The 16,182-nt window shown below is 41.7% G+C and overlaps 1 protein-coding gene across 1 annotated transcript in view; it reads left to right on the top strand.

Annotated features, from left to right (window-relative positions):
• Positions 1-16,182, top strand: part of ine (solute carrier family 6 member inebriated) — a 70,865-nt gene that overhangs the window by 39,720 nt on the left and 14,963 nt on the right. The window contains exons 2-3 of the mRNA XM_019060039.2: positions 5,257-5,456; positions 14,627-14,761. Coding sequence (XP_018915584.2) covers positions 5,257-5,456; positions 14,627-14,761 — 335 coding nt within the window. The remainder of the gene's footprint in view (positions 1-5,256; positions 5,457-14,626; positions 14,762-16,182) is intronic.

Below are 16,182 nucleotides of genomic sequence, written 5' to 3' on the forward strand. Positions count from 1 at the left end.
GCTCCAAAGAAAGTACTTTTCATCGCAAACTTAACATATTCTCGGTCCTATTTTTGTGAATTACATTTAAGTAACAGTATCATAATATGAACAGTTGAACCGTGTGAATGGGGCTTAAAATTTAATTGGTACTGCCTAAAAATCACCAAGAATTATGGGAATTATTGCGCTGTAAAATACATATTTAACACATAGTCAATATTTTATCCGTGAGTGCATAGGTATAAGAACACGCGTGTGACGGTCTATGTGAGGGGAGTCTCGCACACCACATGAGATGGCCTTAGATGCAGCTTTTTTGGGAGATTCCATGAGTCGTAAATTACTTTGTAACGCCACCAACCGCAAACCGTTTCTCAGAACTTAAACTTTCATCGGCGCCTGCAGATTTCACTCGTTTGCAAACAAATTCAGTATACTGCCCTCGTAACAAAGAACCACATATCTCTAATAGGTCCCTCGTGCGAATCTGCGGTTTTAACTCATCACAGTGGTATTGCATCACGCCACACAGTGAATCGTAATGTTTACTGATCCGGATATGGAGAAAACCTCACGACGAACTTCTTGCTCCTCAGATTCCAGTTTTAAAGGGTCCTGTCGTCTGTGCGATGAGTGTGCGAATAGGAAGACGGGGACGGGGAGCATAGAGGGGGGGGGGGGGTTATAGGAGATCGAGGATGTTCTCCATCTATGGACCACGAGAAATCATCGATTCTTCCCGTTTACTGCGTCGTATTTCATTAAACGCCGGCCTAATCCAACAAGTTCCCATCCATCCTTCTCCGAAGCCGCGGTGGTCCCCGCGATGACGTCATACCTGAACCTGTCAGGGTACCTTCTTTCTCGAGGACCCAATGGGAATCATTCTCACTACCTTTCGCCTTTCGCACCGCAGCCTCCTGAAGTCACTTAACACATGGAAACGGCAATCAATGGTCTCGTATGTTGGGTCCTAAATCGAGCATGTCTCAGCAAAATTTTGCGAATATTCCTTCTTTTTAGCAAAACCAGCCAATTCGCAAAATTTGGGATCATGAAAGTTTTAAAATTCCCTGGTGACTCTTTAATGTGATCAGGGCCAGATTCCGTATTTGCCGCCTGTAATCGATTTTTTTACAATCCGTAATTCAGTCCTTATTTTAATTACAAGCAGGTGAATTTGAGGGGACTCAAAAGTTTCCTTAAAAACAAAACAGTCTTTTCAAAATTTTACTGCTGTAGACTGTATGCTTTTTAGGAAATCCGGCCTTGATCCTGAGACATTCGCATAACCGATACCACTATTTTAACTCCTGTGATGCCGTATTTGCCTATCTCATGATTTGAAGGCGATAAACCACCCTGTCCATGTCATAGCATGCAGACATTACTTACTATGGAAAACCAGACGAAGAAATAGAGCACACATATTTTCATTGATACTCCCGTAGATCACGGCGTATCTATCAACAATTTCTAATTCCAACTCGTGAATGAGAAATCTGTACATTTCATGCTCGTAAATTTGAACTTTCCGTCAGCCCTGAAATCAAAATCTGCTTGAACGCGGAGAAAAATTTCCCCGAGTTCCTACAGGACGTCTCGTTGATATTTTCCTCGTTGGATTTTTGTTCGAGTCAACAGGAATTTCCACAGCCCCAAAGGGCTTCTTATCAAAACAACCAGAATCCCATCAGAGTCTACAAGAAAAATGTGTTCCCATGGAGATTTTAAAGTAAAAACTCACCTATCATACTGAAATCATCCTCGGACTTACTTGCCCAGTGACCTCCGCCGTCGAAAAATTTTAAAACGGGAAGGAAGCGCACTGGAAAGAAAAACACATTGGATCTAGAGTCCAGACTCTTGAAAACATTGACAAGAAAAAATACTCTTGATTCAATCGGATTTTTGATTGAATCAAAACGAAATCCGCTTAAATTAAGAGGCTCGGTTCTTGATTTAAGCTAGATTCTGATTGAATCAAGAGTACTTTTTCTTGTCGATGTTTTTAAGAGTCTAGACTCTAGATCCAATGTATTTTTTTTTCCAGTGCGGTAGCATCTCGTTCACGTTGCACCTCAACACAAGTTCCATTGAGGATGAGACGAGCGGTCGGCGTGGTGACTAAATATCACGTCGACTTAACTTGCCCGAGTTAAAATGCAAGTCAAGCCGTGCTCATGTTGGCGGATTCACCGGTGTAATGGCTTAATGTTAAGGCCTCGCGTCACATTGCTACGGTGGAGGAGGGGGAGGGGCACCAGTGAAGTGACTCGTTTTGTAGATAGTTGATGCATCAGCTGAGGCGTGAGTCCTGCAAAGCGTCCACGTTATTCTTAAGTTTATTGTAGTTGTAAGTCACTCGCAGAAAAAAACGCGGGGTTACGAACAGAGACAAGAGATCTTCCACTGGCCTCTTGGCGACAGGTGGGAGCTTTTACTCTCGGGGATTAACACTTCCTTATGGACAATTTGTATGAGGGAGTAACAGTCATCACTCTTTTTTCGGTTATAACCTCAAACAAAAATTTTAGGATTTAATTTGGAAAAGCTGAAAATGAGAAAATTCCTCACAATTTCACTTTTCATTGCCCCTTGGTACTCGAGAGAATAATAATTCGATCACATAAGATCCGCTACCTCAGATTCCTAAATTGACTTTTGAGGCTGTGGTTCCATATTGAATCAATCGATATCAATATAATCTCACCTGTGTGATCTGTCAAACACGATCTACGAAAACCATCAAGTGAACGTGCCGGTGGGGGGGGGGGGTGGGGGTGTACGAGACGCGTTTACTTGTGTTGGGCACATTTTTTGTGAAAGCCCTGTCAACACTGACAAAAGTTCAGTTCCGTAAAACCATCCCTCTTTGGACAAGGCCCTCCATTTAAAAAAAAAAACAAAAAAAAACCAACGAACAAAGTATGAAAGAACAAACATAAATGTGGTTAATAATTTTACCTTCCGCCGCCGCCGCACCAACCGCACTGTGTTGGAGCAATGCGTGAAGTATTCATGAGGTCTTGTAGGCGCTATGCGTTTCACGCCGACCGCTGCTGACCACACTGTTTGGCGCAATGCGTGAAGTATTCATGCAGTCTTGTAGGCGCTATGCGTTTCAAGCCGACCGCAGTGTGTTTGACGCAACGCGTGAAGTATTCATGCAGTCTTGTAGGCGCTATACGTTTCATGCCGACCGCTGCGCCGCTCCGTTCCAGGTCAAATTGCGTGTTTGGTTTCTCTCTTAACTCGACTAATTAAAGGTGTTGTCTCTCGTATCACCGAAAGACGACAAAATCAGAAATCACTTGGCTTTTACTCTGAGGAAATCACCGAAAAAAAATATTGGTGGATTGTAAAAGGCCTGGATGTGTTCTGGCCCACCACTAAAATGAAGGGCACAATAGTTATGTTTGTAATCTCATGTTGTTATTATTTATTTTCTTATTCTATTCCTTGTTCTTTTTAGAATAAGTCGGAGAAAATGGGTTTTTTTTTGTTTGTTTTAATACCCTCTTCTTTTGTCAATGGTTTCCTTTTTTAGTCAGGAAACATCACCACCAAGTCATCGTCTGCAGTCAGTCGTGGGCTGATAGGGTGCCCTCAATGCCAGCCAATCCATTGTCCAAGGGTCTCTTTCCTAAGAGTTTTGATTGGATATGCTCAGTTTGATGCTTACTCGCATCCAATTAAGATAAAATCACTTTTCTTAATTATTCCAAATAGATAAGTATTAGCCGATACCGGTCAGCTGCGCGTGCCAGCAAATTTTAATTTAAGGTTGGATCCCATCGAATAAAAATAAAATAAACATGAATTTATACTTTCTAGCCGTGAATTCAACTTCAAAATTGGGTAAATCATTGGTTCGGAAGTTAATGAAATCAAAATTCGAGGAGTTAAAAGTTTTCATTTTGGATACTTCAAAGGCTATCGCACGGCACGGGATAACGAAAGCGTACTTTTTATTCTCGATTAGCTATAAGCCCTAGATTAACTCTCGGTTAATATTTATCGGGGGCAAACATTTCAACGGCCATGGCGAGCCGTTTGAGAGCAACCATTGTTGGTCCGCATCGTCCGTAAGGCCAGGCGAGTCAGCGCGGCGCGGATACCTTGAAAATGTGAAGGCATTAGAAACATTGGGTACTCGTTTAAAGTAAAAGTGCGATTTTATCACTGTGAACTCTTTCGTTCTGCCACGCCGCGCAAGAACATGAGCGATTGTTCCTTTTACCGCTATGGCGCTGCGTCGCCTTAAGTGCCAATGCGTTTCGACTAATTATAATCTTGCGTGCACAGTCTCACCATTCGATTAAACATGACCCACAGATTTATTCCGACAAATCAGTCAAGACTCGCATGGTGCTCAATAGTAAAAGAGTAATACAATTGATTAGAAGAATCACAAATTTTCAAGTTTATGAATAAAACACGTTTTATAGAAAATTTGACGGCTTCGGTTTATGAATGGGTTGTTTTCGCTGGTCATGGAATCGTGTTTTGACGTTTGATCTTTGTAGATTCATGAAATATAATAAGATATGTCCAAAGAGCAACTTTCCACGTTCAATATTAACCGAGGCATCGCATTTTGAAAAATATTCATGACGTTATTCACCACGACAATCTTACCTTTGGTTTCCTCTACCCTCCTATCATCCGAGTTTCACGTTGGGTAACCAGTGCCAACGTGTGCCTCTCTGACTGATGAAACCAATGTGGAGGAAATGAAGTGTGTGATTGTCGTGATGGATGACGTCATGAGATGATTTTTTTAAGGCGCGATACTGCGGTCAATACTGAACTTAGAAAGTCGCTGTTCGGATGGATCATGGATCTTGTTATTTTTAGCCGATGCAAGAAGCAAGCATCACAACTCAATTCTGAGACCAAAGCAACACTGATCGATTAGAATGAGAGTAATGTGCTGGTTACACGATCAAATTTCCATCAATTTCCGATCAAATGGTGACTGGTGCGCACCATCTACCATCAAATTTCTGCGGCCTGCAAAACTTTGATGGTAGATGATTGAACTGTAAAGCTCATCCTTCATCTGATTTCCACACAACCGTGCTTATTTCATGCTTATTTCAATCAACACGCTGTTTTCATTAATTTTACTCATCAACCTAGATAACTCTCGACCGCCATCTTGGTCATCATTTTGATCGGAATTGGACGGAAAGAGCGTGTAGCCAGGTCATTCGAGGTGTCTATAAAAATGTCCGAGAATAATTTTTTTTTTTGCGTGTTTGATTGCAGGTTCCTGAGCGAAGATGAGTACTCTTCGTCCTCGAGCTACTCGCGCTCCTGTTCCGACTCAGGGATGCACTACAAGCCGCGGCCCCGTAAGAGGGAGCACTGGGCCACCAAACTCCAATTTATTCTGGCATGCGTCGGCTACTCCGTCGGTCTCGGCAGCCTCTGGAGGTTCCCCTATCTCTGCTACAAGAGCGGCGGCGGTGAGTCTAGCTCCACTTTTCCATAACCATCTCATCAAATGGACTGACTTAGTGGCCACGTCATTCGATATAATATCGAACTCTTGGTTCAAACCAAAATAAACTAACATAACCTCATGTACGAATTCTTCGTGAGTTAATTTATTAATGTATTACATTGAAGTCATTGACCGGTAATACTTATCAAATTCGAGAAATTTCGATTGTAAGAAACACTTGGACGCACTTTGCCCAAACTTTACCACCATGGCGCAAAGGGCGCGAATCAGAAACAGGGATCTATGTTTGTTTACATTTGAACTAAGGGTTCGACATTATATCGAATGATGTTGCCACTAAATCAGTCTGCAATCAGTCAAACCTGCAAGAGCATATTTCCAAAATGTTGTCCCGAGGAGAAAATACCCGAACAGAGAAGCGTCCTCTACTTTTAGGGATAAGAGACCAATCTTTGGTCTCGTATATCAGAGCTAGAGTACCCGTACGTACACGGAGATCACAGGATCACACACATCTCGATAATTGGTTATCTTGGTTTGATAATGGAATCTGAAGATCGGCAGTGACATTTTTTGTGTCAGAAAGCTGGCTGCCTTTTGGGGCTTATTTTGACACGTCCGCGAACTCTCCCTAAATGGGTACTGTAATAATGAGAGCGTGATGTCCTCCTCACCCAACTTCTTTGCCCCAAAGTCATAACTTTTTTCAGCCAAAAATTGGCAAAAATTCTCGATTCGTGTATTTTTGCATTGAAATTCCCCTTCCCTGGAAAAAAAATTTCCATCTTATACCACTCTCGTACACCATTCTGGCTATCTCCGACGAACGTGGCTGACAAATAAACTTAGCTATGCACGAAAGAAATTTCATTTGAGGGAGGGACATCGAAAGGGTCATGGGCCTTTTCGTGAACCCATAAAATTGTACTGTCAAGCCCTACACAGTGAAAACATTTTTATTAAGCGGAGATGCGTCTCACATGGGTCATTGCGCTTCGCGCGACCAACGAAACCTTTTCATCTCGTAAATCAGCCTCATCATGCTCCAACTAGGTAGATTCCACGGCGTTGCCAAATACAGCAACGAGAGCATGAAATATTCTAACCGCAAAGGATGTTTGACTCATGCCTTTTCGAAGTGAACTCAGAGAGAGGATAGTGAGAGTGCAGAAGTATCAAGTTATAAACTTGGTTTCTATTAATTTAAATTACGATTACTTTCTTCACATTTTATGAATAATTTGGAGCAAAGATTCATGATGTAGGCATAGAATTTTTATTAGGTGCCTCAGTGGTTTTCCACTGGGTCGGTGACGCTCGGTACTGTGCTGGGAAAAACGCCACATGAACCTCGGACTTAGCCTTTTTTCTGATAAAACACGATTTTTCTGGAAAATTTATGATTTTCTTGAAGACGTATTGGTATCAGAGAAAATTTGGCAACATTTGAATACTCACACCACTACGGCGTTCCTCTCTTATGGTACAACAATTCAATGTGTCAAAATGTTCTTTACACGTCATAGCGATATCATCACCGCGTAGTATCAGTGACGCTTGACGCGGCGCTCCAAACTCCGGCAGAAAAAGGCAGAGCGCCTTCATATTTTTAAACGCGCAACACTCATAACCCTTGATCACGAATAGTTGCATCCAAGCGCCTTCTCTACTGCCAAATAGCGATTATCTGCCAAGATACTATTGAGCCTATCTCCCTTTGTTGTGTAATGCGGTGGTTCTGTTGTTAAGGTTTTTCTCTTTTTTTTGGGGGGGGGGGGGGGTCGTAGAGCCTACGAATGGACGAAGTCTTCCTATCCCAAAAAAATTAAAAAATGCTTCTCTCCTTTATTTTAGAGCATTTGCGATTCGTCAAGAAAAATTCAGCTCGCTGAAAGAATGCTTCCATCTCAAAATTCACTGACAGCAGCTCAGCGCTCGATTTTCACAAGAGTAGACTTTTGTTGTGAAAGGGAAGTTCAAACTGATGTACACGAAATACTTTTCTCTTATTTTTATGAGTTAATTTTGAAAATTCGTAATGTGCCCACCGTATTCCACGAGGATGAGAAAATCTATGTCGCAGTGCATAATTCCGTACCCTGTTTAGTGACGATCCAATTCCATTTTGACATTCGAACTCTTCATCCTTGAAATTCGGATGCTAGTTAGGTATCTTATAACTCTTAAAAAGCTCGCCTGTTTCGTGGTCGTAGGCACTTCTTTGAATCTAATACCTTAAAAAGGGAAACTTTCGCACGGTTTTATTGCGGGGACTTTCTCCCTTAATCTTAAAGGCATGGATGTCAGATCGCATTCTCCCCAAAAATCTTGGCGTAGACGAATGAAAAACTCTAGAATCCTACAGTGATTTTGTCCTCCATCCGGCAACGTCGAACAGCTCGGAGCCTAGACAGCTGAATGGACATGACTTCGATAAATCTAACGTCTCAAGCGTCGAGATGGGAGTACCGACTTGTGACTACAAAGTCAGGTTGAGGCTCGCCGAATGCATGAGCTCGCTTTGAAATTTACTGTCTTTCTCCAGGTTATAAACGCCCGCCGGTTTGGTACCTTCTCAGTGAAGGATTTCTGAGGATCGTGAATTTTCAAGCTACGAACGAAAAAAAGTTTTAACTCTTGTCAATGGTCCACTAAAATGGCATTACTATGCACCTATTACCTGTATACTGCCGTGTTAAGGAAGAACGCCGTATGAACATTCGAGAGTTGCCAAATTTCCTTCGATAAAATGTCCATTTTTGAGGAAAGTTATGAATATATTTCCTTGAAATTTTCAGGAACTTTAGGTGAAATTGCGAGCAAAAGTATCTGAAAATTTGGAAAGAAAATATTCATAAGTTTACCAGGAAACTCTTGTTGTATCAAAGGAAATTTGACAACAGGACCGGATTTAGGGGGTGGCCACATGGGCCGCGGCCCATGGCGGCAAATTTTGCAATTTTTTCAAATGTAGGTATAAAAACAAGAATCGGATTCAGAATAAAAATTACAAGCGAGAAAAGGCGACAAAATCGCTCATTTCTTGAGAGTATAGTAATTTCTAATTTTGTCTTCTTTCGGTGATACAAGAGACATCACCTTTAATTAGTCAAGTTATGAGAGAGAAGTCAAACACGCAATTCGTCCTGGAGCGGCGCGGCGCAGAGAGCAATGACGAGGACTTGAGATGAAAAGGAGAAGCCCTCGGCGCGCGGTCGGCATGTAACACATATTAGCGCCTACAAGACTGAATGAATACTTCGCGCATTGCGTCAAACACAGTGCGTTCAGCAGCGGTCGGCGCGGCGTAAAACGCGTAGCGCCTACAAGACTGCAGGAATACGTCACGCATCGCGCTAAATATAGTGCGGTCAGCGCGGCGCGGCGGCGGAATTTAAAATCATTAAACCTCATTTATGTTTGTTCTTTCATAATTTTTCGTTCATTTCTTATAAATGGAAGGCCTTGTCCACACAGAGATAGGTTTACGGAGCTTAACTATAGAGCAAAGTTCCGTGAACTTTTGCTAGTAGTGTTGACAAGGCTTTCGCAAAAAATTCGCCCAACAAGAGTAAACGCGTCTTAAGCACCCCTCCGCCTTCGGCACGTTCCTTTGATGGTTTTTATTGATGTTTAAAAACGAATGAGAAGGGGGCGGCAAAATATAAGCGGCCCATGGGCGGCAAGTAGGTAAATCCGGCCCTGTTTGACAACGCCTGGAGGCTCATACGGCCTTCTTTCACTTATTGGTTTTTATCTGGGATTCCATTCAATAGGAAATTACGATAATTCACTCCAAAGCGAGACACAAGCGTTCGCAGCACCTTTTAGAATCGGCAAACGCAAAATTCTTACCCGCGGAAAAGCGAACATCAAGTTGAAATTTTAATTTTTGGGCAAGTTTGAATCGATAGACACAAACATCGTGAATTTCTCACTAATGAGTTAATTTTCTGAATTCAACACGTGTTCACCGTGTTCCAGGAAGGATCGGTTATTTTGGTGCTTATTTTCTAATCCTATCTCCCAATCCATTAAATACCTATTAGAATCAACGCCAAATAAGTTTACGAGCTTTTAGAGCGCGACCGAGGATTAGCTGTCATCGGTTTAGTATTGAAAGTATGCACAAGAATCGACATGACAAATCTTCTGTCTCTTAAAAGGCGCGTAAAATTATACAGCGTGGGCTCAATGTTTAAATGCGATACCAGATTTGCCTCCTAAAAATGCACAGTTTAAAACGTACCTTATGGAGATCTGAGAAAAGAGATCGGCTCGCGAGAAACTCTGAACCGTGGTTGACTTCCCCGTACGGCGTACGCTGACTTTTTGTCCAGTTAGACTTGTTGACGGTTGTCTTATAAAAAACAAAAATAATGACGGTTGGCTCCATAGGAATTGACGATCGGGTTAACTGGAGAAACTTGAATGCGAAATAAGAACAGCATTCTGGTTCTGCGAATGACTTTTTCTCTCAAACTCAGGAAACGTGTGTCAGAAATGGTTCTGGTTGAGTATTACACTGGAAAAAAAAAAGAAAAAAAAAAAAACACATTGGATCTAGAGTCCAGACTCTTAAAAACATCGACAAAAAAAAGTACTCTTGATTCAATCAGAATCTAGCTTAAATAAAAATCAAGCCTCTTAATTAAAGCGGATTTCGTTTTGATTCAAGCAAAAATCCGATCGAATCAAGAGTATTTTTTCTTTTCTATGTTTTCAAGAGTCTGGATTCTAGATCCTATGTGTTTTTTTCCCAGTGTAGATAGTTAAGATCACCCCAAGAGATTCTTCAAGCCACAAGCATACCGCACAGTGAGCGGCAAAAAAGTCCCATCAATATTCAAAAAGAGAAGAGAATCATTCAAAATTAAAAAAAAAAAAAAAAAAAAAAAAAAAAAAGGCATCGTGTGATGGAAAAATTGCCTTTTTGATATTCTTTTGTCCTCTCTGGTGTCATTTTCAATTTCCTCGCCAGAGCTGAGCCGTGTGCCACCGGGTTCCCCCTGACCTTGGGATTTATATTCAAGGGAAACCTAAATTGAGTCATTGAAATAGTTGCAGCATGAGCGTTTCGACCCTGCAAAGTAATCCCGGTCAATTATCCACAGGCTACATGCAGAAATCATGGAGGTTAAGTGCTCCCTTCTTCCAGCCCTTCCTCCGCCAGTTTTACCCAATTAATCCGTTGCAAACTCACCGGAGGATATGCAAACTCCGGGCTCGCCTTCATTGTTTCGGGTAAAAATAGGTGCAATTGGTTTCCGCGGGGGCAGTCCAGTTAATTGGGAGTTTTTCCCTTCTTTTTCTCTTGCGAATTCTTCAAAAATTTGCCGAGTGAAACGGTCAAGGTATCGAAGAAATTTCCACTTAGACCTACTCTAACAGACTCGGGTCTTACGGCTCCAGCAAATGTCAGTCGAGGACGCATTGATTTGCTCTCATAAATTACACCGTAATTTAAAAAAATTGGAGTGAAATGGAGATGTTGCATGTGTGAGGTATTTGAGATTTGACTATTAATTCTTATGTAAAAGTTCGCGAGGAACACTATGGTGCCACTAGTTTTCTCTGAAATCGACTCCCAAGCTCAAAAAAAGCTCTCAAGTTGAGGCCAAAATGAGGGAATATCCCACGCTATCCTGAGAGTCCACCTCTACATCAAAACAAACTCTCCATGCAAAAATAGGGAGCAAATACATTGACAAGGCTGCCTCTTTATTTGGAGACTCTAAAACTGAGAACACGGCATCACTGCTAATGTATTTGCTCCCTATCTTTGCATGGAGATTTTGTTTTGATGTAGAGGTGGACTCTCAGGGTAGCGTGGGATATCCCCTCCATTTTGGCCTCAACTTGAGAGCTTTTTTTGAGCTTGGGAGTGGATTCAGAGAAAACCAGTGGCACCATCGTGTTTCTCGCGAACTTTTACATAAGAATCAACAGTCAAATCGTGAATTCCTCACACATGCAACATCTTCATTGTTTCGGGTAAAAATAGGTACAATTGGTTTCCGCAGGGGCAGTCCAGTTAATTAGGAGTTTTTCCCTTCTTTTTCTCTTGCTAATTCCTCAAAAATTTGCTGAGTAAAACGGTCAAGGTATCGAAGAAATTTCCTTTTAGACCTACTCTAACAGACTCGGGTCTTACGGCTCCAGCAAATGTCAGTCGAGGACGCATCGATTTGCTCTCATAAATTACACTGTAAATTAAAAAATTTGGAGTGAAATTCTGTGACGAACTTCATATAGCATCCGAGAATCCCGAGGGATATGAATGCAAAGCGGAATCTATTCCCTTTACGGACAAGCCCAGCGTGTATGAAGGCTATTTCCATTTTAATCATCTGTCATATTCTTACGGCGCAATGATACAACTATTTGAACTCCCCGGAATGCGTGAGGTATCACGCCGCATTTGAAGGCGTTTTCAAAACAGCCAAAGTTCCGATATCCGGAATATCGTTTTGCATTGTTCATATTATTTTGTTTTCATTTTTAACCACTTGTTTATTTATAATCCTCCTATAAAAATTACCCATTTGCTATATACAATTCTAGCTGAGGCGCACTTCAGCTATATGCATTCACCACTGCAAAAATATCAAAGGAAATCGACAAGCCCAGCGTGCATGGAGGCTATTGCAATTGTAATCTTCCATCACATTCTTACGGCGCAATGATACAACTATTTGAACTCCCCGGAATGCGTGAGGTACCAATTTTGGCGCTTACGTGATTTTGAAAATAAACGGTTTATTTTAGTTTTCAATGTGAGGGCTCATCAGAGCAGTATTACGGATTGTTAAGAGGGCACGGAGGCATCAAGTACTCCTCCGATATATCTGGCGTTGCGTAATTTAAGAATGACCCCTTTAGCGATATAGTTATAATTACACGAGACGCGTCTATCTATTTTGACATGCTTATGAATGTGATTAGAATCCTCAATTTACCGACTGAATTCCCCAATTTATCAACCAGATACCCCTGACAGAGGGCAATATCCTTTAAGCGTTAATATTCCTATTATACTGATTGCGACGCACACGCAATTTACCGCTAGGATTAGAGGTTAAGATACGAACCAGTTGTGGATCTTACTGAAAATTGCCAATTGAAAAAAGAGGAGGCCTCCCCTCCTTTCCCCAAAGTGACGTCACAGGTGTAAAAGTTCACGCTTCCCAGGTAAAGCAGCGAGAACGAGTTTAAAGGTGCTTAAAATCGGAGAGTGTTGCACATCATCGCTCTCCTTATAAAAAACTCGTAACAATACTGCTAATAGAGCCTCATTACACGTCTTTCCTTGCGGTTTGCGGGTTATTTAAAAACTCACTTACGCTATTTTATAAGTGAGGCGACGGAACGAGTGGCAAAAGAGGAAAAGACGCCAAGTCGTTGAAATTAGCTGCGCAGGGTATAATAAAAAGGCACGAAGTAGCTATTAGACTGATTGCACGTAATGCAAGTGGGGCGATTAGGATTGTAGGAACGGCGAGGTGGAGGGGGGAGGGGGTGTAACACGAGGGACCCGTCGCGTCGCGCCATCCGTGCAGTGCAGGAGACAATACGGTTTCGCGGTCTACTAATGGCTTGCATCCTCTGCGACGCTAAGGAGAAACAACGTATGAGCACTTGAAAGTTGCTAAATTCACCTCGGTGTCATAACCGATTTCTGAGGATTTTTTGCATTATATTTCGTTGAAATTTTCAAGTAGCCTGGATTAAACGTCGCGAAAAAATTTCCGAAAATATACTCGGTGGAAAGTCTTGAGTGATTCGAAAAAAACCTTATGTAATGAGGAACTATTTGCCTACGCTCGCATGTTCATACGACGTTTTTTCTGAGCATTACCGACTACCAGACACGGCGGGCGGGCGGGGTGGGAAGCGTCTAGCCCCTGTGCAACCTATCGAAACTTGACGGAGTTTACGCCTTTTAACTCGGGCGAAAAAATCGCAAATCGAGTTAGGTCTGAAGTGCAGTATCAGTATCTTGCAAAATATGTATTTTTGGCTTTCATTTTTTAGCTAAAACGACACTCGAGACGACAGAATGGTCGAGAGTGAAGTGTATCTACTTATACACTGGCAAAAAAAAAAAAAAACTCATTGGATCTAGAGTCCAGACTCTTGAAAACATCGACAAGAAAAAATACTCTTGATTCAATCAGATTTTTGCTTAAATCAAAAGGAAATCCGCTCAATTAGAGCTTGGTTCTTGATTTAAGCAAAAATCCGATTGAATCAAGAGTATTTTTTCTTGTCGATGTTTTTAAGAGTCTGGACTCTAGATCTAATGTGTTTTTTTCTCCAGTGTTATATACTCCTCTCACGCCATGCTATTAAAGGAATTAATTAACGCCTTTCTAGCAAGCTTGAGAGTGGTAAGTTATGGTTTCCAGCCGGCAACGTTGTGCGTGTGTGTGTGCATGGCCCAGAGCGGAGCACAGAATGCTCTGACCTTTGCGTCAACTTGAGACCTATGACCTTCGCTGGGTGTCGCGAATTGCGAATGAAGACACTCGAGTGTTGTGGCAATTGAATCTCCCTATAGTTCCTAACTCCCAACCACTTATTGAACAAACCTCGGATGATCAAAAATTAACGCCCTCCCCCGCTTTCCTCCGCCGTCAGGATTTAAGACTACGGTGAAGTGAGCGAGAAAGTAACTATGGGATTGACCGAAAAGTTATAGCTTAACGCCTTATACCTAGTTCAGGATTCAATAAATCAAAAGATGAGATTAAAAAGGTATGAACAAAGTGCACTTTGTAATACTTGGATGATTTTTACTTTTAAACTTATATTGCGTCCACTCTCATGCAGCGTGCTTATACCTACAACAATGCATGCATTAAAATCCCTACTCGTTTGGCGGCGATTTCAACTGAGGGAAGTTTGAAGGTAGGAGCGTCTTGAAACGACCTAAAACAGTCTGCCGTTCAATTCACCTGACATGGTCCCAAAATTGGAAGTTGCCTTAAATTTCTCTGAATAAAGAGGTATTAAAGAACTGCTTTTTGGTCTTGTTTTAAGTATAAGGATTTTCCCATTAATTTGGGATGAAGAAATCCTCTCTCAGCTTGAAAGTAAATCTCAAGTGTAAAGCTCAAGTGAATGAAAGTCGTGAAATTAATTTGTGATTTTTGTTTCTGTATGTTTCAGGAGTGTTTTTAGTTCCATACTTCATCATGCAGCTTTTGTGTGGAGTGCCATTAATGTACATGGAACTAGCCATTGGCCAGTTCACCAAAAGGGGTCCTATTGGAGCCTTGTCAAAACTATGTCCATTTTTCAAAGGTAAGAAGCTTCACGTGGATGTCACAGAATAAGCGAAAATAAAAACTCGTCAGCGCTTTCGTAATTTTGTTGATAAATGCGCAAAAAACTTCAATTTCAAGTCATTCTTGTAAAGCCTTGATCATCGAATTTTTAAGGATCTATTTTCTCTTGCTGATATAAAAACAAACATTGAGCACCCAGTAACACACCCGTCGCCCTCAGACACCTTGTATGAGGTTTCTTTGTAAGTTTTTCCCTGCATCCCAAACTATGTCAGAGCAGCAAAGGCGGAAAAAATAAAAAATTGAAGGAGCGAAACGAATTTAGCAAAATTAGAAAAAATGTATGGGCTGTTATGCACTATCAAATATCTTACGCCAACATCTCAAGAAGAGAGGGTCGATGACTGAGAATGTCCTACAGAACTGTTTTCCGCAGCTTTGTATGTACAGAGTTTCCCTGCTTAGGTCGAATCTAGAGTCCCTTTATACCCAGAGTTACGACAACTCGATTATCAGCTGACTGACAGCCGGCCTTGGCTGGCCATGGAGGCCGAAACGAGTGCACCCAAACGAACGATATTGGGGGATAAGGATCAGGAATCCTGCGATGTCTGTCACACAGAAACAACAACATCAACAAATTGATCAATTAAAAAGAAAATGAGATTGGTTTGTGAATAATTTCTTAATCTATTTTCATTTTGGACCGATGGGAATAACAATTTACTCTTGATAAACCACAATTAGGTAATATTTTCATTATTCTTGTTCACATACGAGGTACCGCCATCTTGGTGCATTCGTTTCGGCCTCCATGAGCGAGAACCAATCAGAATTGGATTTTTTTTTAGGCCACTTTCAGCCCAACCCTGGCCCAACCAAAAGTGAGTTGTCGTAACTCTGGGTATAAAGGGACTCTAGTCGAATCTGCTAATCGTCATGGAAATAATTGCAGAAGGTTTTGCAGAGCCCTGCAAATCATTTTCGGAAACGCCCATGCAAAAGCGCGAACAAATAGAGCGAGCAAGCGCTAATTAAAACACTGGTCGGATGCTCCTGATTAGATTGCCATGCAAATAGCCGGCCACGTCGCGTCGCGTCAGGTCACGTCCAGCACAATATCCGATACAGATACAGATCCTTCGTGACGAGAACTCACTCTCATTAGCGACGACAATATAAATGGACGTCTGGAGCATACCTATTAGCACCTTTTAAAATTCACCGCGTGTTTGATTCGTATATGAGCGCGTCTCAGAGTCAATTGACTTGCGCCCCGCGCCCGCTCAGATTACGATGTCTTCCGCTCTGATGTTGTGTCAGATTCTATCCCAAGTAGCATTTTTCAATGTAAAAGTTGCAATATGTTGAAACAATGTTGGTATTAGTTGCAACAAAGTCGCAACTTTCGGTCAACTTTTGGTCGATAAGTGCAGA

This window comes from Bemisia tabaci, unplaced genomic scaffold (genome assembly GCF_918797505.1).
Source record: "Bemisia tabaci unplaced genomic scaffold, PGI_BMITA_v3".
Taxonomy (NCBI): Eukaryota; Metazoa; Arthropoda; class Insecta; order Hemiptera; family Aleyrodidae; genus Bemisia; species Bemisia tabaci.